Source organism: Amphiura filiformis, chromosome 19, assembly GCF_039555335.1.
Source record: "Amphiura filiformis chromosome 19, Afil_fr2py, whole genome shotgun sequence".
NCBI lineage: Eukaryota > Metazoa > Echinodermata > Ophiuroidea > Amphilepidida > Amphiuridae > Amphiura > Amphiura filiformis.
The window spans coordinates 55,619,038-55,640,214 of NC_092646.1; the positions used below are offsets into that span (position 1 = coordinate 55,619,038).

The 21,177-nt window shown below is 37.8% G+C and overlaps 1 protein-coding gene across 1 annotated transcript in view; it reads right to left on the reverse strand.

Annotated features, from left to right (window-relative positions):
- Positions 1-15,512, reverse strand: part of LOC140141520 (uncharacterized) — a 239,497-nt gene extending 223,985 nt beyond the window's left edge. Inside the window, 1 exon segment of the mRNA XM_072163404.1 lies at positions 15,110-15,512. Coding sequence (XP_072019505.1) covers positions 15,110-15,380 — 271 coding nt within the window. The 5' untranslated portion in view covers positions 15,381-15,512.
- Positions 15,513-21,177: the final 5,665 nt, after the last annotated feature.

Here is a 21,177-nt window from a genome sequence, read left to right on the forward strand (position 1 = left end):
CAGTGATGGAGAGGGGACAGTTTTATGATGGCTTAAGTCCGATTCAGACTCCACATTGTGGGCGTGATATCGAAGCCGTGATGAAATATGAGCTAGGTTTTTACAAGCTCGGAAGTGAAAATTCTCATTGCGCAGTTGAATTTTCATCGGTGATGAGTTTTTCAACTTTTTCGTTCTCTCTTGCGATATCGCAGCCGTGCACGCTTATGATTGGCTGCTGGAAAATCCAAGGTTGGCAAGAATGAAGTTAATGCCCAATGCAGAAAAAAACATCGGAACATTGTGTGATGTTGTAATGTGGAATCTGAATCAGACTTTATGACGTGTAAACAGTATTGCTGAAGCCAATGACATATTGTGATTCACAGATTTTTAACCAGAAATCATAGAATTAGAAAATGCAGCTCAAATAATTGGAAGTGTTCAGCATTGAAAAACATTTTTTTTAAATTTTACAAGGCTTTTATCGCTTTTATTTTTGTTTATATTTTAATTATACACTGTAGCTGCTGCGGAACATTGTCTATTTGTGCATTTTTGTTAAATATTACAAAAACAAAATTCATACTTTGTATAACACTTGTAATTTTGAAAATGACATTTAAAATGTCCACAAAATACATTTTAGGAATATTGCATTTTACAAAATTTGATACCCTGGCTTGTGAAAATATGGTCGCATACGAGATGACCCGAGATGTGTGTGTGTAATTATTATTCATGGCTGAAGTACATGTAGGTCGTAATAGAATTATCCAATTAAATCAATTGGTGTGATGCTTGAGTAGCTGGAATTAATTCACTAACTAATTACCACTTGTTTTTAATTAATTTACATAACGGTTCATCTCTGGTTGGCACCCAATAATAGCTTTAGCATGGATACCTCCACACATACTATGCTTCAGTACGGTACCCAATATGTATTATAATACACATGGCATTATTTTGCAAGAGTGCAAGTGTGCACAAGGTAAGGTAAATTTTTCATGCTCTACTAATTTTTAACTGTTTCAATTGTTTTTTTAAATTTGCCATTCTAAGCTTCCTTATTATATCTACCTAGTATACAGAAGACCCCATTTTATTTTAATGACCCCCTCCCCCTTTTTTAAATGGTTTAGACTACTTGGACAATTTTTATATTACGGTACTTATACCATACATTATTGAATTCAGCACTGTTATGACCTAACATAACATTTATCCTTACTGAATGAATTTTTAAGGACTTCTCATCCAAAGACTCCAATTTTGGTGTTAAATTGAACTAATATGTTAATAAATTGGGAGTTTGGGTCTCACATCCTTGGTTTAATTAAAGCTAAGGCCAAAAAAAAAGGTTTGTCTCAAAGCTTGCGCGCACGTTTCCAGAAAAAATCAGCGAAAATCAGACTTTTCTCAAAATACCATGAAAAAAAAATCGGGAATAAAAAAATATTTAAAAAAATCGCATTTCGCATTTGTTTTTAAATTTCTTGTGAGCTTTGAGACAAACCTTTTTTTTTGGCCTAACCTGTAACTGTATAGAGTCAAGAGGCTAGCATTAGGATTAAAGTTATGGCAAGCCCCAACAGCCCCTACTCAACACTAAGGGTATAAGGCTTCTAAACATAACTAATCACAGTCACACCGATAAAATTACATGTACAATAATCATGGATTTTTGAACAAACAAAAGAAATCAATTGCCCATATTTTATTCCACAGATGGCAAGTGCATAGTTCTTGACTTGTATGACTCATAGTACAAAGTCTGGATAGGGAACATGATAATCATAATAATTTGCTTAAATGGGGGATCGTCAATTATATCATCATTATATGAATATAGTATTGAGGGAAGAATAACTTAAAAGTGGTGTCAATGATGATTATTTTAAAATAAATAGATTTGGATTTCACCATGGTTACAGGGGGAATAGAATTCAACAACCGTGTATTAAATTGCTGTGCATGTTGTCAAGTTGATGTAAACCAGCCATAAGTTAAATATATAAATATTAATTATTAATATGCACACACAAAAAGCTTGTTTCCTGTATCAGACCTGAAAACCTACATGCAAAATGTCATGTGTTGTTGTATTTTACTTATTTTATTTTATTATTATTATTTTATTTATTAAGAGTCAGAGGTGTAGGGGAGAGCGGGGAGTGTTCGCCCTAGGGGCAGGTTCGCCCACCCCTTGTTTCTCAGCACTACGGCTATTGGGGGATTTGGTGATGGCAAAATTAGGTGACATAGGTCATTATAAACTTCTCATATTAGCTACGCGACATATAGGGACGTGTTCATCGAACTGCAGCCAAAACAACAAAATTACACTAAAACGTATTTTTTTCTTGCATTAATAATGTTGTATTATCATTGATACATAAATACAGATGGTTTTAATGGAAATCTGTATTTGGAACATATGGGATTTGTTAAAGATTTAATGCAGTTACAAACTCCTTATTCGATTTGTATTTTGCATATCCTGAAGAAAAAATAAAAATGTGCACAAGGGGCACGTTAAGCCCTTTGAGGATGGGGCATGTTAGCCCTCTATCTTCCCCTGGCGGACTTACCCCAAACTGCAGGGCGGACCTGCCCCATCAGCGTATTATGCAAAATGTTGATAATTAAATACCATTATACGAGGTAAAACTACTGAAAATCATGTTTTTTAAAGTTATGTGGTATCAGTATTACTCATAACACCGTTTATGTCCTAATCCATAATCCCCCTGAAGTTGTAAACATGATACGTTTAAGCTCACTTTGGAACCCTACATTTTACCCTGACCCGACCCCTGCAACAAATTTAGTGATTCCCCAGAAGAGAATGAATGCCCTGTATACTCTTGCTAAATGTTTGCATTGAGTATGTTATTGTTACGCAATCAGCCAATGTTAACACCCTTTTTTGTGATTAGGGTGAACTTACCCCACCATATGGGCGAACCTGCCCCAATATGGGGCAAGTTCGCCACTTTGCAAAACTTTTTTGTGTGCTCTATCCTGTTGCTATTGTAAGGCCTATAGTTCTGGGATTGTGGTCGTATATAGCTAAGACATGGGGCTTTCACATGGGCTAATCAGGTCATCCCTAACCTTAAAATTGACATCGCTAGGCTGGTCAGAAAAAATAGGCGAACACTCCCGCTCTCCCTATGGCAACATTATGCAAAATATTTTTGAAAATGCTGTTGTCATCTTTTGCTTGCAATTATGTCATTTTTTCCCTGGATTTCTCAACTAAAAAAGAAAAAAAAACACCTAAAAGCGTTAAAATTGTTCCCCAAAATGAAACATGCATTAGCCTGTACACAGGAAACCAATGAAAAGGCTATTTAGCTTGATCAAATTTTTCTGGTAGCTGTGAGAGGCAGACTTCCCATTACAAATTAACAGTGAAGTAATGATGCACAAAATCTAGGTCAACAATAAATATATGGTAATTATGTCCTCAATTATTACCAGGAAATTAGTGACAATATCAATGACTGGTTACAAGGTCAATAGCCAACTTGGTCTTGATTAATTTTCATCTATTAGCGAGGTACATCAATAGATTCAATTCAATTAGGGAGGTGCACTACTTCCGCTGGGGGTGGGCAAATCCATGCTAGTCCAGACAGGGCCCCATACATCATAAAGTATATTTTTACCTTTTCCCACTTTATTAGTAGTGGTTACTCCAAACGATAAATTATTTGAAAGGGGAAAATGAAGAACCTTTTGGAGGGCCAGACCTTAAATTTAGCCCAAATGGTATACACTTCACATGCATCTAAAGTCTGCACAAAAAGTAATGCAGCTGTTATAAACACGCCTATAGCTCCAGAACTAATAATTGTTTTCACAATATTTCAACATTTGAAGGATGATTTATTTACGCGCATTTTGATACCCAATTTGTTCAATTTTATTCAATATTAACAACACAGCAGTGTTTTGAAAGACAAATACCAAAATTTAAAAGTTGCAGTTATTTGTATTGATTTGAAGTAAGCGCGAAGATAATGGTGGGTTTTACCTGTGCTGGCATAATAACCATTGATCGCTGTAAACTGCAACTAAATTTCGGGTATTCTTCTTTAAAAGCACTACTGTGTTGTTAATATTGAACGACATTTGACAAACGGGGTATCAAAACGCACATAAATAAATCATCCTTCTCGCTATGTTGAAATATTTTGAAAACCATCATTAGCTCTGAAGTTATAGTTCAAAATACAATAGTACTACCGTACTAGACTCCTTGATTGCATTTCAGTTAATCATTTTATAGTAATAAAGTATATACTTTTTTTTAAATATAGATACATGGATTAAACTGCTTGCTTGAAACTATTCTCATTTTCTCTGATTCCAAGGATTTCACATGTTATGAACGAATCTGTCTGTCCATCAATCCCTACATCTCTACTTCAAATCAATCCCATTGTAATTCTATAGGTTTTCAGATTAGGCCTTTCAAATAGAACTTATTTGTAAAGTACTTTGCATACAAAAGCAAGCACTAGAATAGCCACTTTGGATACTTGTAGCAAATCTTGTTAGCCATGCAATGGTGATTTCTTGTAATGACCAGGTGATATCATGGACAAAACTGTGTGACCTCCTGATTCAAACTCTCTGATGACACCATAACAAGCTTGCTGGAAATCTAGCAGTCTAGGAATCCAATTCCAAAACACAAAAATAGATGGAAAGTTCTATTAAGGATCCAATGCCAGAAGTGGGTTTAGTGCGATAGCTGCCTTGTGAACATTTGGCAATTTACACACAGCACATTGTACTCATCTGCACATGGCAGCTATTGCACTTACCCACTTCTGGCAATGAGCAGATGTTATGCTCTAGATTGATGCCCCTTTTTTTGTATGTGGTTAAAAAGTATACATCTAGAAAATTGGCCATCAAAATATAAAATTTAAAAGCCAACATTGTAAACCTTAACAAATGCATTACACTTCAAAAATGAACGAATAATGTTTGCAAACAACTGCATCTTCATTGTAGTAGCAGCATATGGTACATTCATTCATCATTTAATGATTACATGATTAGCAATGAACGTCAATAAATGAGACAATCATTCAATATTTAGTCTAGTGGTTGTAGATGGACAATGAATACAATACACATCAGTAGTCAGTTAGTCACACACATCTTGCTTGACTAATGAAGCTTGGTTTCCAAAATCACCTGCACGTTGAATCCCAGTACAAGTACCGTATTGGTCCGAGTATAGTCCCACCCGTCTTTTAAGTGAAAAATTTTCACAATTGGAGGGAGAGATTATACTAAAATTTCAAAAAATAAAAATAAAAAAAATAAAAAAATTGGTTTTTTTTTTTTGTTTTTTTTTTACAATTCTGAAATTTTTTGAAAAATGGGGGTGGGATTATACTCGAGCGTGGGACTATACTCGGACGAATCACGGTATACATCTAGAAACTTCAAAGCAAAGTAACCAGTTTTTAAAAATTGGCCACGTTTTGTTAAAATTCATTGTAGGGACCAAGTTGGAATGGATGACCAGGTAATTGAAGACAAAAATTACTAGCATTCCAAGTACTTGTCAATGTAAAATTATGAAACATTGAATTTCATCCATGGTGTTGTCTTTTTAAAGACATTTCTTGTTAATAATGCCTTCAATGCCCTTCATTTTATTGCCCTCCCCTTGTGATAACATGTGAAGAAAAACTCTCAAAACTGCGGTCACATTTTCTTGCGACTTCTTTCTAGTCTGAAGGGTCACTAGTCCAAAGGTTCTCTAGTCGGAATGGTCTAGCTAGTCCGAAAACCAAATTAAGTTTGCTAATCCGAAGGTTCTCTAGTCCGAATAGAATAATGGTTAATGTTAGGGTTTAGGGTTAGAGTTAGCTGCCTTATTCTATGTTTGGACTTTTAAACCTTATTTATTATTCAGACTAGAGAACCCGATATTGGGACTAGTTAGCGAACCCTTTTCAGAATTCGGACTAGCGAATGGTAAATTAAGTGTTCGGACTAGCGAACCTTCGGACTAGAGAGTTGTTGCCCATTTTCTATCCACACCCTACCCCACAAGCTTTCAATATACATATAGAGAAAAAAAATCCTCACCTGATAGGATTACCCCATGTTACATACTAGTAATAATGGTTTTAGCAGATCCCCACCCCAATTACCCTTGTGTGCACAGCCCTTCCTCATTTCCCAGAGGACCTGCTTTGACAATCAAAAGTGCACATGAACTTCAACTTGACTGTCAATACCCTTTGTTTGATTAGGAAATGGATGTAACAAAATATGAAAACATAATCATAATCACAGCTGTGTTTAAATAGGCCTAATGTTATACTACTATTAAGCATTTGCACACATGCTGCATACATCATGAAAATATAACATTTCACAGAGTTTACAAAAAAGTCATGATGAAATATCTTCCAGGGTCTATGGTCGATGGTTGGTTGTCTAAATCCAGATAGCCCCATTACAAACCTTGATTACAATAGAAAATATTAATATAGGCATGCTAAGCCTTGCAGTTAAGTTTAAGCTTATTGTTTGAAAAATAAAAATGCACTTCAAACTTCCAAGAATCAAAACTGCAATCATGCAAATAGGGGGCCTACACTATTTTAAATAACTGCACTAATTCATCCCCTTTTTATTCTACTTAAAAAGTAGAATAGATTTATCCAACAATTATTCACTTTATATTCATGCATGTATACTCTATGACCCTCGTCATGGTCTTATTTTATGCATTTTTACATTGTTTGCAATATGTTGGTAGTAAATTGACTGCATGAAGCGCAACTTCAACCTTGGTTGTAGGTACAGGTGGCAATTCCATCAGCCCCCCTGTCCCTAATCGCCTATCTGCAGTTACCCAACCCCCACGTCCTCGAAGACTGACATGCATTAGAATTAGTGCATGTCAATCGCGTCCTACCTGGATACACTTAGCTTTGCGGCAGAGTAAAACAGAGATGGGGCAATGGGGCAACACTATATGGCCACAGGGGTTATTGGAGTAGCCCTGAATGGCCATATATGGTTGCTTAGTCTTCATCATCAACATCAGACTAAGGGTGAGGTAACCCTGACATAAACCTCTACTGACATTACGTCCAGCCAGCGCGTCGGTATATGGCTAAAATCCCTCAAGTAAATGGAAGAGAATGCTAAAGGAGGCCATGAAGCCCAAGGCCAAAATGGGCGCAATCATCAAAGACCTGGTGACTGCAGATTGCCTATGAATCGTGACCCAAGAGTGACATCTGCGGATGACGTCACACAGCCAAAGCCAAAAGGAAACTGTGTGATCGATAAGGGTCACAAGGATGGACAAACAACACTCAACGTTTGTACGTATAATACTAGGACCTTGAAAACAGATGAATCTCTAGAGTCCTTATTGGATGAACTACAAAACTTCAAGTGGGACATAATTGGATTATGTGAAACGAAGAGGGAAGGAGAGGGTGTAGTGGAACTTCAAGGAGGAGCATGGTTATACAACCAAGGAAAAACAGAGGACAACAAGGATGCAAAAGGAATTGGGTTTCTTATTCATCCAAAATTCAAAGACTTTGTGAAGGGAATGAAATGTCACTCAAACCGAGTCATTTCTGTCACAGTGCAACTCACTGGAAACAAACAACTACGCATAGTTCAGGTGTATGCCCCCACCAGCGAGTATGATGATGAGGCAGTGGAAGAGGTTTATGAGGAAATAGCGAAGGCGATAGAAGAAAGTGAAGCCGAGTACACTATAGTAATGGGAGACTTCAATGCCAAAATAGGAAGCTACCAACCCGGAGAGGAGTCCATCATGGGAAAGTTTGGGATAGGAGAGAGAAACGATAGAGGGGACATGCTGCTGGAGTTTGCTGCACAACAAGGACTAGTCATTGCAAACACTTACTTCAAAAAGAACAAAAATAGATACTGGACTTGGGAAAGCCCAGGAGGAAGTTTAAAACCAAATTGACTTCATACTAAGCAGCCAGAGAGGAATTGTAGAAGACTGTGGAGTCATCACAAGTGTAGATATTGGAAGTGATCATAGGATGGTCAGAGCAAAGATACGCATCAATAGGAAACTAGCAAGGCTTCAGATCATAAGAAACAGAAAGAAAAATAAATTGAACATCCACAGACTACGGGAGAGGAGACAAGAGTACCAACTTGAATTGAAAAATCGTTTTGCATGTTTAGATATAGAGAGTGCAGATATGGATACCATGTATGACCTCATATCCAGCACAGTTATAGAGGTAGCTGAAGAAATAGCACCAAGAGAAAGAAAGACTAAGCAAACATCTGAGGAGGACAAAGTGATAGAGGATATGGATGTGAAAAGAAAGAAACTTCGTGAAGTGGAAGACAAAACACCCCAACAAAAAACTGAATACGCTGAGCTTGTCAAAACAGTGAGAAAGAAGAGGCGACAGAGAAGCAGAAAGAGAAGAAATGAAGAAATTGAAACCATCCTGATGAGCGGAAAAGGACTAAAACAGATTTCAAAACTGAACAGCAAGAAAACCAGAATAAGCAAAATGAGACAAAAGGATGGCAACATCACAACTGATAGAGAAGAAATTCTAGACGTATGTGCAGAATTTTACCAAGATCTGTACAGTTCAAAATCAAATCAGGACAAGACAGATACAAACTGTAAATCAACTGATCAAACTGACCTCCCAAGTATAACAGTAAGAGAAGTGGAATTGGCAGTGAAACAAATGAAAGACAACAAAGCTCCAGGCACTGACGACCTAACCAGTGACATCTTCAAGGTAGGCGGTGCAGAGATAAACATACAACTAGTCAGACTGTATAACGACATATTACACCAGAAAAAGATACCCAAAACCTGGAAAGAGGCTAAAGTTATACTGCTTCACAAGAAGGGCGACAAAGCAGATATTAAGAACTACAGACCAATAAGCTTACTGTCCCATGCGTACAAAATCCTTACAAGAATAATACAAAACCGCATCAAGAGAATACTGGATGAGAATCAACCAAGAGAACAGGCCGGATTCAGAGACGGCTACTCAACTACAGATCATCTTCATGCACTAAATCAATTAATAGAAAAGGCAAATGAATACCAGTTAAAGCTTTGCGTTGGGTATATAGACTACGAAAAAGCCTTTGACTCGGTAGAGCACAGAGACCTATTCACAGCTTTAAGAAAGATTGGAGTAAATGAAGGATATGTACAAATCATGGAGGACATATACACAGACGTTAACAGCCATTATTCATCTTGAAAATGATGTATCCAAACCAATACACATAAAAAGAGGTGTAAGACAGGGTGATACAATTTCTCCAAAAATCTTCACAGCCGCCATGGAAGAAGTGTTCAAGAATTTAGACCTAAAACCGAGAGGAGTCAACATTGACGGAGATTATTTAACAGACCTGAGATTTGCAGACGATGTTGCATTAACAGCTGCATCAGTTGAGGATATGGAGGTGCAACTAAACAGCTTGAACAGGGAGAGTAAGAAGATAGGACTGAATATACATAAGGGGAAGACCAAATTCATGACAAATTACCAGACAAACAAGTCCATTGAAGTAGAGAATGAGCAGATAGAACATGTAGAAAGTTATAAGTATCTAGGCCAGACAGTAAAGATGGAAGACAACACGAGAGAAGAAGTCATGCTAAGAATAAAGGCTGGCTGGAGTTGCTTTGGCAGACACAAAGAAATCCTATGTGACAAAAGACTACCAATGACACTGAGGACGAGAGTCTTCAACCAGTGTGTATTACCTACAATGACCTATGGTTGTGAAACCTGGACAACAACTAAGTTTTTAGAACAAAAACTCAAGGTAGCACAGCATGCTATGGAGAGGAAAATGCTGCATATCACCATACGTAACAAAGTAAAAAATGTGGAAATCAGGGACAAAACAAATGTCAAAGATATCATGGAAAGGATCAAGGAGGCAAAGTGGAGATGGGCGGGACACATAGCTCGTAGAGAGGACAATAGATGGACAAAGAGGTTAACGGAATGGCAGCCAAGAACAGGAAAGAGAAGAAGGGGAAGACAAAAGCGAAGATGGCGTGATGATCTCACATCCTATTTGGGTACAACCTGGGCAAGAGAAGCACAGAACAGAAGCAAATGGAAGCTACTTGAGGAGGGCTACATCCGACAGTGGGTGACACAGCCTGTGAGGTGAGGTGAGGTGAGGTAGCGAATCATGAACATCCTTGGTTATTCTGTCATTTTTAGGTGTACGGTACATCAGAGGGTCCCCAACAACCACAAATACACCCCAACTAATTATAAAAGGACCATCATTATTTTTTCTCCTGCAAAAAACCTATTCCAAAGAGGAAATGAATCCCAGCTCATCACAAGCAACTTGTTGGAAAAAACAGGTGGGAAAACAGGGTACCAGCCTTTGTTTACAAAGTGTCTAAGTGGCATCACTCATCGGCATGACGATGTGTTCAAGCCACTAGAAGCCTTTGATCTCGGTTTGCAACTCTGCATACATGCTTTGATCTTCATGTGGTGGACATGTAAAAGTAAAAGATACCTGTAGCCACAGGGCGGACAAACTTGTTTTCCATTTGGCCAAGCACTTTCAAAATTGAATACCACTTGAGGTTGAAAAAGGCTCATTGGACTACCGAATTCTAATTACCGGTACATGATTTTCCCTTCGTTTCCTGCAAGCAAATGTGACATTTGAAAATGCCTGGGGTAAGTTGAGGTTTGCATTGAATGTGAAGTCTTTAAAGACCCCTTGTTTTGAATTTGCTGCCCACAAAGACCACCAGTATAGGCTATATTTTATACAATTTGTACACCATCCTCAAAGATGCCATATTTTAATTTTCCTATAATTTGACCCAAACAGACACCCTTTTTTAAAACAAAATCCCAGACTCAGAGCTGTTTTTTTTTTGCACAAAAGTCCCCTCACCTGAACAGTTTCCACCCATTTCCAATATGGTATCTGCATTCTCAGCCTGAGCAAGTAGCCCGGGCAAGTAGGCAAAAGGCATTGGTTTCAGAAATAAACTGACCTGGTCCAAATGATATTGAATTTGATAACAAATATCTACAAAATATTTGAATGCAAAGAGAAACAGATCTAGATGACATTCATGATACCAGCTCATTTGTCAATCAGGAACAAACCAAGTATTATCCACATGATCACATCATCGATGCACTACCGGTAAATAAATAAATAAATAAATAAATAAATATCATATATACCAGTGACCCCCGGTATCATGTGCAATACCAGTACCCCCGTTACTGTGTAATGTACGTTTGGCCTGATTTTAGGAAATTCTTCTGGCAAAACTTCAATGGTGGTGTATACATACATGTCCCGGTACCCCAGGTCAACATAAAAAGTGGTAACCATGTGTGTTCTTCCTTTTTTCAAAACCCCCCTTTTCACTGATTTTTCATTGATTTTACCCCCTTTTTTGCCAAATCACTGACAAAATCAGGGTAAAAATACCCCTTTTTCAAGGTTTTCAATGAGAAGATTTCCAGACACCCTTTTCAATGACTCCAAATATTTTAATATATTAAGTACAAAATGTGCAAGTATGAACATTACTTTGTGTCTGTTGTACTCCCGCAATAAATCGGACTTATCGCCGGGACTTACCGTTGGCGAGATATGGACCAAAACGTATATTTTCAATGGTCCATAGCCATAGGATTGTATATTTTCTGTCTGTCGACAGACAAAAAACCGGGACAAAAAATACAAATCGAATATATTTGCCGATATCTCTGGAAAGGGAATGAATTTACAAGATTCCTTTGGCAATTACACAGTATGTATGTAGGGCTGAAGACATCGATCAAACGAACCTGTGAAATACCCCTTTTTTTTAAATTTCGCGGAGACAATGCTCAGAATACCCCTTTTTTCGCGATTTCGCTGTCCGCGATTTCAGTCAACAAAATACCCCTTTTCTGCGAAATTTAGAACACACATGGTTACCACTTTTTATGTTGACCTGGGGTACCGGGATACATGTAAGGCACCCATGTAGTAGCAATCATGCATGGCCATCTTATGATCAGGTTGAAAATCAAGGTTAATAGGTTCCAATCAACCATATCACACCATTACATTCAAACACCTGCTGGGTATAGGGCCTATGCAGTTTATACACAAGGACTGTATCACCAAAGCTCTTTGAGACCAGGTAGAGAGAGAAAAGATCTTCTCTGGAATCTCTGACAAAACTTATACTATGTAGATTTAAAAATCAAATTATGCATGAACAGCTTAAATAGAACATACATACACTTGTATTCTTATGCATACAAACAAACATTTAAATTTAGTCCACAAATGTTCAGTTCCGTTATAAAATTTGCATTCACCCCTACTCCAGGTACATTTATAAGCATCTTGATGAGTTGATGGTGATGGAGCCCCCTATTGACCAATTTACATTTTTTAGGCCCAACAATCTTCCCATCAATGATTAAAGCCAATGCCATGTACTCCCTCAAGTCCCCTGCCCCCCCACCACCACCACCACTCTTTATTTTATAGTTTCCTTGCTTATATTAATTTGTTTGTTTTCTTTCAAAATTGTGTTGTTCATAACTTTAGTTTTGGTTGTTACATTTTTGTACATTACCGAATAGGGTGCAACTTGCTAGACTTGAGTCCAGTCCTCGTTTACGGAGTTTAGGGTTAGGGTTTAGGGTTGGGGTAGGGCAGTCTTGTAATAAGACTAGTAGAGTTGCACCCTATTCGGCAATCGCTCCTGTGTTTTCCTTTGCTGTTGTTCTGTTATATCATGTACATTGTGTATATGCAGCTTCTGCTGACATTGGTTTGGCTGGGAATTGGCCCAATGCTACGAAAAATGTAGATTGCTGATTATTCAACTGGCATTTTTACAGACTTGTGAATGAACAAAGTACCGTACAATGTCTATCAGGCCTACTTGTTGAACTTTTTCAGTAGTGCTACAATCAGGACACTGGACATACTGACCAGTATCTTTCTGTGGTCCAACAGCAACAGTATAATTTGAGCAATAATGGTCAATTTATTATTCTCTGTGAAACATTGACCTTACTAAAATTTTATACAATTTATCAGTCAACAAATTTGAACAAAAGAGGATGGACACAAGTCAAGGTTGCATCCTTATAAAAGTAGTAATGGCATAATGTAAGTTATAACACAGAAATAATGGTAATAATAACAAAGGTCATTAATCACTTTGTTTTGTTTTTTATGACACACAATCAACATTCATTTTTTTGGAGATTGAACAAAATGTATTTTTAATTATTTTTTAATTTAAAATAAATTTGTTATAACTTAAATTTAAAACTACCACATGGTACACAATGTAGTGAGAGTTGGGAACATTTTAAGAAAATTGCCCAAGGATTCAGGAATGGGAGCATTCTGGACATTTTTTTAATACCCTGTAGGTGGGGTGGGGGTTATATATTATTGTAAAAAATACTAATTAATTTTTTAAAATTTATAGCACATGAATGTGAAGGGAACATACATTTTCATAATTCATAGCAACTTGAGACAACACGAGGAATACGGAATTTGTGAGATAACACAAGTGAAAGGTGGAGAACAAAATTCTCAAACAAATTCATAAATACCGGTACCATAAAATACCAGTCCCTAATATTTTTTTTAATTGTGGATTAGGCCCTTCACAATTAATTCTTAGTTTCCTGTTTCATGGTTGAAAACCAGGGATGAGGCGACTTTTAATTATTAATTATTAATTATTTTTTTCTTTTATTTTCTTTTATTTTAAAATAAGTGGTCGCAACCTATATCAAGCCATTTTGACAAGAAGCATGCATTTAATTATTTTACTACTATGTTTGATTTTATACATTTATATAAGTAATGGTACAATTAGGTTCTATGTTTATTCATCATTATAGATGATATGATCAAAGTCAGAAAGTAGCAAATGGTAGTCATTAGAAGTTATTTTTAAAAGAAATCCAAAATATAAATAAAATAATTAAATATTTTGCAATTCTCTACTTTGGACGCGGGCGGGAAACAGGAAACTAAGAATCAATTGTAATTGGCCTTATAATCACAGGGGCTGTGCAATAATTATGAGCTCCCAGGGGGGTAAAATTTCAAACGGCTTGCCAAAATCGCTTCCCCCCTCTCGCCCACCAAAAATCTTTGCTCCCCCACTTTGAACATGCCAAATTTTGGGATCCTTTTTAATGGTATAGATGTATGTTGCGAGCGTAGCGAGCAGGAAAATTTGCATATTTAATCGTTTCCGTACTGTTTTCTTAAGCCTTTTTAGAGCGTTTTATTAAAAAGGCGCCGCATGAATATGTGCCAAAAATCGCTTGCCCCCCTCTCGGCTTGCCAAAAATTGCTCCCCCCCGTTTGCTTGCCAAAAATTTCTCCCTCCCCCCCAATTTTCCCTCCCCCCAGGCCTCATAATTATTGCACAGCCCAGGAGTATTTTGTGATCCCAGCATCCTCTTTTTATGACATTTGTCAGTAGATATCCATGAAAAAAAGCTTATTCCAAAAATGTCAGTTGATTCCGGTTTTGCGTTTGCGAGTTAATATGCATGATTATGTGCATTACACTGCTTCATTATAGATAATGTGTTGTAATTGCGTTCTGGTATATAGGCCTACCAGAACAAAATACAAAATTTCACTATAACAAATCAATCTGCAAGAAATTTTTGTACATAAACATTATGTACCCCGGTAGCCAAAGGTTTCCAGTGATGAGAAGTGGGGGGATGATGTTGTGGATCAATTGTCAAAAAGGGGTCAACAAACATGATTAAAAGATTGTTGTTGTAAACATGCCTGTCAACATGACAAACGTCAGACCCACTGGTTACTTGGTTAGTAGGCCCCCTAGTTAGTAGTAATTTTATTAATGCTCTGAGTCTGATCATTTAAAAAAGTTTTTAAGTCATTATATAGGCCTACTCATGAATACTATACTTGCACATGTACATCACTATCACTGTGTAAACATAACGAATAGCTGCTACGTACATTGCGCCTACATGTTTTGTGCATTTATTTGGGAGGGGGGTAAAATACTTACGAACTCTAACTGCTCTGGCATCCAATTTACACACATATTCCTCTAATTTGGCAGCACGGGCCCTCAACGCATGGGTCCGTTCATTGATAATCGCAGCTTCTTCCGCGACCTCTTCAAATATTCCGCTTGCTAAATCCGATATATCCGATAGCTGTCGTATCAGCCCACATAGAGAGTTGTTGGCGATGCTCTCCAATTCTGTACGGCATCCTTTTGGTAGTGGTTTGTTACTTAGATGCAACGGGTGGACAAACCGTTTAATGTACGGCATGGTTAAAAGCCTGCTCTCCCTTATACAGGGGATATAATCACACAATTGGTAGCTATATCATCCTGATCCTCCATGTAAAATTAGTATTTATCCCAGATATAGGTCCAGTACGTTATTTATCAATCTGCCATTTATCGCGTACGACTACGAGTCGACAATCGAGTTTGTTTTCCCATTCTGTCATGTGGGTGAAGTGTTTCTACAACTAAAAAAAATCCGGTTTCCCTACAGTAATTTTAAAAACTATAAACAGCACACTAATTTGTCAAATTATCACAAGTAAAACACTTAATATAAATATAATTCGTTTTTCGTTTTTTTATTTATTTCTAATTTATGACTTATGAAAGGGTATACAAACACTTTCCTGAATTTTTTCAAACCGCTCGTAAAACAAATTGAGTTGTGAAGTGTCGTAGTGCAAGTAGTAGAGATGTAAACTCCGGCTTGACATCCCTCGATAAAACTGAATTTTATTGTCATTTAAAATTTATTAAATCGTCATAATGTATTTTTACATACATATTTATAATACACGATATATTATTTATATCTATGTATGGTTTTTTTTGACAAGACTGTAGGCAAAGTATATTTCTGCTTACTATTTTAGTTCGTTAGTTTACATTGATCGGGTGGAACAAAAGTAAATGTAACAGCCCAATTAACTGCACAATCAAAGAACAGTTATCATTGGTTTCGCGGTGGACCTCAAGCTGTGCTTAGCCAATTACGATGCGTGTTCTATCACGCATCGGACCTGGGGATGTGCGACAGGTGCATTGGACTTGGGATGTTGAATGGTGGCGGTTTCAAGTCTGCTACCAAGGACAAAACCAGTAGCAAGGAAAAGTCAATAGCCATGATAGCGGTCGCGGAAAGTCAAATACTGAATATTGCAGTATATTAGCTAGTATTGTCTATTCATATGATATGGAAAATAATGAAAAGCCGACGATCAATTATTTTTTTGTTCTTTCATAATTATTGAAGATAAAAAATTTTCCCCCAAAGACCTATATTTTTTTGGTATTGGGGGGGGGTCCATATCTTTAAAAAGGTCAAAATGTTCAATTGATATCGTTCGCTTTTCATCAGCGGCTACATATCATTAGATTTATAAAAATTTAGGCGCTGTGCAATAATTATGAGCCCTGGGGGAGGGTAAAATTGGGGGGGAGCAAGAAATTTTTAGCGAGCCGAATCATCCTTTTGGCAAGCCGACTAGGGGTGGGGGCAAGCGATTTTTGGCACACATTCTTGGGGCGCCTTTTAAATAAAAGAGCTTAAAAGGCTTAGGAAAACCGTACGGAAATTTAGCATGTGCAGGGGCCAAAGATTTTTTGGCGGGTCGAGAGGGGGGCAACCGTTTGGCGGGCTGAGAGGGGGCAAGCGATTTTTAGCCTAGCCGTTTGGAAAATTTCCCCGGGGGGCTCATAATTGCACAGCCCCTTACTTGGAGGACTGTTAAATATCAAAAATATAATTTTTTAATCATTTGCTATAAAATGTGTAGGCCTACGTGTATTACCGGTATATCGTGAATTAGGAAATGGAGAAGGGAGGAGAGGAAGAAAGAGAAAGGGGAAGGAGAAGGGAAAGGGAGAGTGAAAAGAAAAGGGAAATGTATAGGAGAGGGAGAGAGAAGAAAAGGGGGAAGGAGGGAGAGAAAGAAAAGGCAACGGTGTAAGGAGAGGAAATGGGGAAGGGGAGGAGAGGAAGAAGGGAAGGAGAGGCAGAAGGGGAAGGAAAGGGAGAAAGAAAGGGGACGGAGGAAGAGAAAGAGAACAGAAAGGAAACGATGAAGGAGAAAAGGGAAAGGAAGCCAGAGTACAGGGCCGTCGCCGTCCACGGGGCCCCTCATAAAAGAGAGCGAAAGAAAGAGAGATGTAGGGAGAGGGATGAGAGTATGAGATGTGTTTCTCACATCGGAGAGGGGATTAAAGCAGTGGCGTAGCCAGCACTTTTTCAGAGGGGGGGCAAAGGGGGTCAGACAAATTTAAAGGGGCACCTTTTGGCGACAAAGTCAGTTAATGTTACAAATGCGCGCGACAAATTTGTCCATATTGAAGCTAAACTGGTGAAATATGGTACAGATAGTTAATAAATTCCCGCGAAGCGCGCAAAAATTAATGGCACTTTTTAGGTTAAAATGGCAAAATATAATGTAAATTTGGTCAGAAACACAAAAGAGTCTTAAATGTCGGGGCGGTCACCACCCCACAGGGGGGCGGGCACGCGGGGGGCAAGACTTTTCACTGGTGGGCAGCTCCGGGGGGGCAGCTGCCCCCCTGGCTACGCCACTAGAACAACCCAAAAGTTCGATGAAGCCCTATAAACAAAAGTGCTTTCGTTAGGGAGGGAGGGAGGGTGAAAAAGGCCGATTGTAAAGAAATAGTTAAAACATCGGTCAAAGTTGATCTTTTTTAAGGATTTAATTTATAATTGTAAAATTTTAGTATTTTCTTAAGTACGATATTGACATTTTAGAGTGGTTGCTTCAAAATGATTTCAAATAATTATAGAGTGCAGTACTCGCAACATGTAACTTGCAAAGTAATTTTTAAAGCATCTGTAGGCCCTATACCGCACTTTGATTCTTTTTTATTTGAAAATCCAGCAAGTCCTAATTTTTTATGAAGAAATATATTTCAAAATAAAATAGAAGTATTGTTTCTTAGCAAGTTATGTCGCACCCTTCCACAACCCCATCGACCATAGCGACGCGACGGCCCTGTGCCCAGTGAATACGGGTTGGAATTGTCGATATTTGACACTTACGTTAGAGGGGATGGGGAGGGGATTAGCCTTCTAACGAAAGGACTTTTTTTTTTTGGAAGTAGACCCATAAATATACCAATTTTTCAAGAAATTTGGACCCATTGATATACCAAAAGTAAAAATTTTCGGGCCAATTTACCCAAAATTGTCTTAGTTTTTACAAATTTTCCCAAAATGTTGGCTAGATTAAGGAAAAATTGGGCTGTTTTCAGAAAAAATTGAGAAAATATACCAAAATAGGCTTTGAAAAAGGGGTCATTGATATACCAGAAGGTTGAAAATGCTACTCATGTTTGCGGCACGTCCCCGTATGGTCATTTGTACTGAGTACCCCCCGGGTCTGTGAGTAGATCTGCGAGACGTTCCCTTAGAAATTCCTATTTTTTTCAATCTCGAACTTGAACACGAATCTCAAAAATGAGAGTTATAATTCCATCCTTTCTATAATGTGAATGTATAATCCTGTGAAAATCTTCTGGGGGTGATCCGAGCTGTTTCGGACATGAAGAGTCATTGCGTGTTTTTTCTGGACCGGAGGCCGGAGGGGGTTCTCGATCCCTGGTTGAGGGTATACGGGGATGTGCCACGGTTTTGGGTACCCATGATGTAGTCATGTCTACAGTAGAATTCAGCTCGACCTTTGCAGGACTTAAACCCCATTAAAAGCTATTAAACCAAGATAACACTCATTGAAGCAGCTCAACTGATTAAATCAGATCTTCTCTGGTTGTGCACAAGTGTCTGTTTTCAATGTGCGACATCGCAATAAAGCTGGTATTATAGCTTCAGTTGGGTAACCGATTATAAAGGAAACGAAGGAAACAATGGTGTGTGTACCTTTGTTCACGAAATGAGACAAAGACCTGCTTTTTGTTAACCAGCATTCTTCAAAATGAGCAACATAATGATTGTTGACTTAACACGGTTTGGAAATAATTTCTTCATATTTTTGGTGTTATCTGTCGTTTACATATCCTTCCTAAAACACAAAAGTGCGACCCTCTCCAAACATCTAAATTAGCTAAAAATTTAGGACATGTTACAAAACTATATTTTCTAGAACCTATTTAGAATAGTTTAAACGTAGCTTGTAGTGTTTTGTGGCATCCTTCAGAACGGAGCGGTCCGTTACCAATATAGCTCAATATTTTCGGTCAAATCTCCATTCAATTAACACGGGGAGTTGGCTAGCTATGAGCTAGCTATGCTTTGCCCTCACTCATATTTTACAAAAGTGCGACCATTTCTGAACATCTAACCTGTAATTTTAGGTCATGTTAGAGAAACATATTTGCTAGAAGTTTTGGAGAATAAATTAAATATTGGCTGGTTATTTTTCACACAGTGATGTTAACTAGGCAAGTGTCCATTCTTCCAACATACATCATTTGTACAGTGTAGAGGTCACGCGTCAATGGTGAGAGCACTGTGTATTGTGTATAGGAAAACGGACAGTAACTGCAGTATGCTTTTCAGCAATTTTGGTATATCGATGGGTACTGGGTGGGTTTTCAGTGGAGTATGACCCTAAAAGCGCCCAATTAGGACATATTTGAGTGATTTTTGGGTGTTTTTTTTGGTTAAAAATTGGTATACTGATGGGTGGCAAAAACAGCAAAAAGTAGGTATAGAGAAAGTCAGGTATAGAATAAACTAGAGCGGTAAACTGGCACTAACTGCACCATAGCTGAACCATGGTGCTTTGGCAGTGTGGTTTAACACTGTTACATGTTTCGGACATGAAGAGTCATTGCGTGTTTTTTTCTGGACCGGAGGCCGGAGGGGGTTCTCGATCCCTGGTTATACCTGGGTATACGGGGATGTGCCACGGTTTTCGGGTACCTTTTCAGCAATTTTGGTATATCGATGGGTGGGTTTTCAGTGGAGACTAATGCGCCCAATTGAATTGAGGCATATTAGGGTGCTTTTTGTGAAAAATTGGTATATACTGATTGGTGGCAAAAACAGCAAAAAGTAGGTATAGAGAAAGTCAGCATACGAGGTATTAGAGGAAAATTTCCTCTAATACCTATGGTGGCACATCCCCGTAAGTGTTTTTTTTCGAAGACCCCCCCCACCCCGGGCCGGAGGCTTGCCATCACAAATAGGATAAGTAAAAAATATACATGTTTCTCGTCCTCGCCCTCGAGGCCTCCTCCTTATTTGAAGATTTTTCAAATTTCTTTTTATTTTGTCAACGTTCAGTTGTAACTTGTTGAAAAAGATGTTTCAGAAGTTGGAACTTTTACGGGGTTGTAAATGCATAATACATCATTTAAGAAGAGTTTTTTGATCACTAAGTAAGAGGGGCCTACCTCTCAAAACAATAAAATAAAAAGGGCCTCCTCCTTTTTCTCAGATATCAATCTGCATGTCCGATACCCAACATATGGTGCCAAATACAGGTATTTAGCGTCGTTTTCCAATAAAAATAGAAAATAAAATGCCCCTCATCCTCCTAATTTTTAAAAACCCGGACGGGAAACATGATTTTTATTTTTACTTGGCCTAAAAAGGTATGCAGAGAAGATGAGAACTGTGAAATTCATGACAAAATTCTTTTGTGTACGTTACGAAAGAATTAAAACGATGGGGCGTGTCAAAAGTGTCATCCAGAAATGAAAGAGCATGTATAACGCGCGCCTATCTTCAAAAGCCGATTGAAATTTTTTTTGTTTTGTTTTAAAGTTAATGATTAAAGCCTTAATGTACGATTTCCGTCAAATTTTAATTTTGTTATTCTTTATTCAAAATGTTGAAATAATATTAGTATTAACTGCCGGGAAGGGTTGCTGTCCATAAGTTGAAATAACAAAGTACCGGTTTACTTGAGTGAAAGAAACCCCACTGATTATTTTGGCAATTTAACACGCAGTTCTATGGGAGGACATAATTATTATGATATTATCATGATTTTTAAATTATGATAATATGTCGAACTTTGCTCTGTTGACCTACAAAGACAACAAATTTGGCCGATTCCATTTAGGTGCAAGTTGGGACATATTGTAAACAT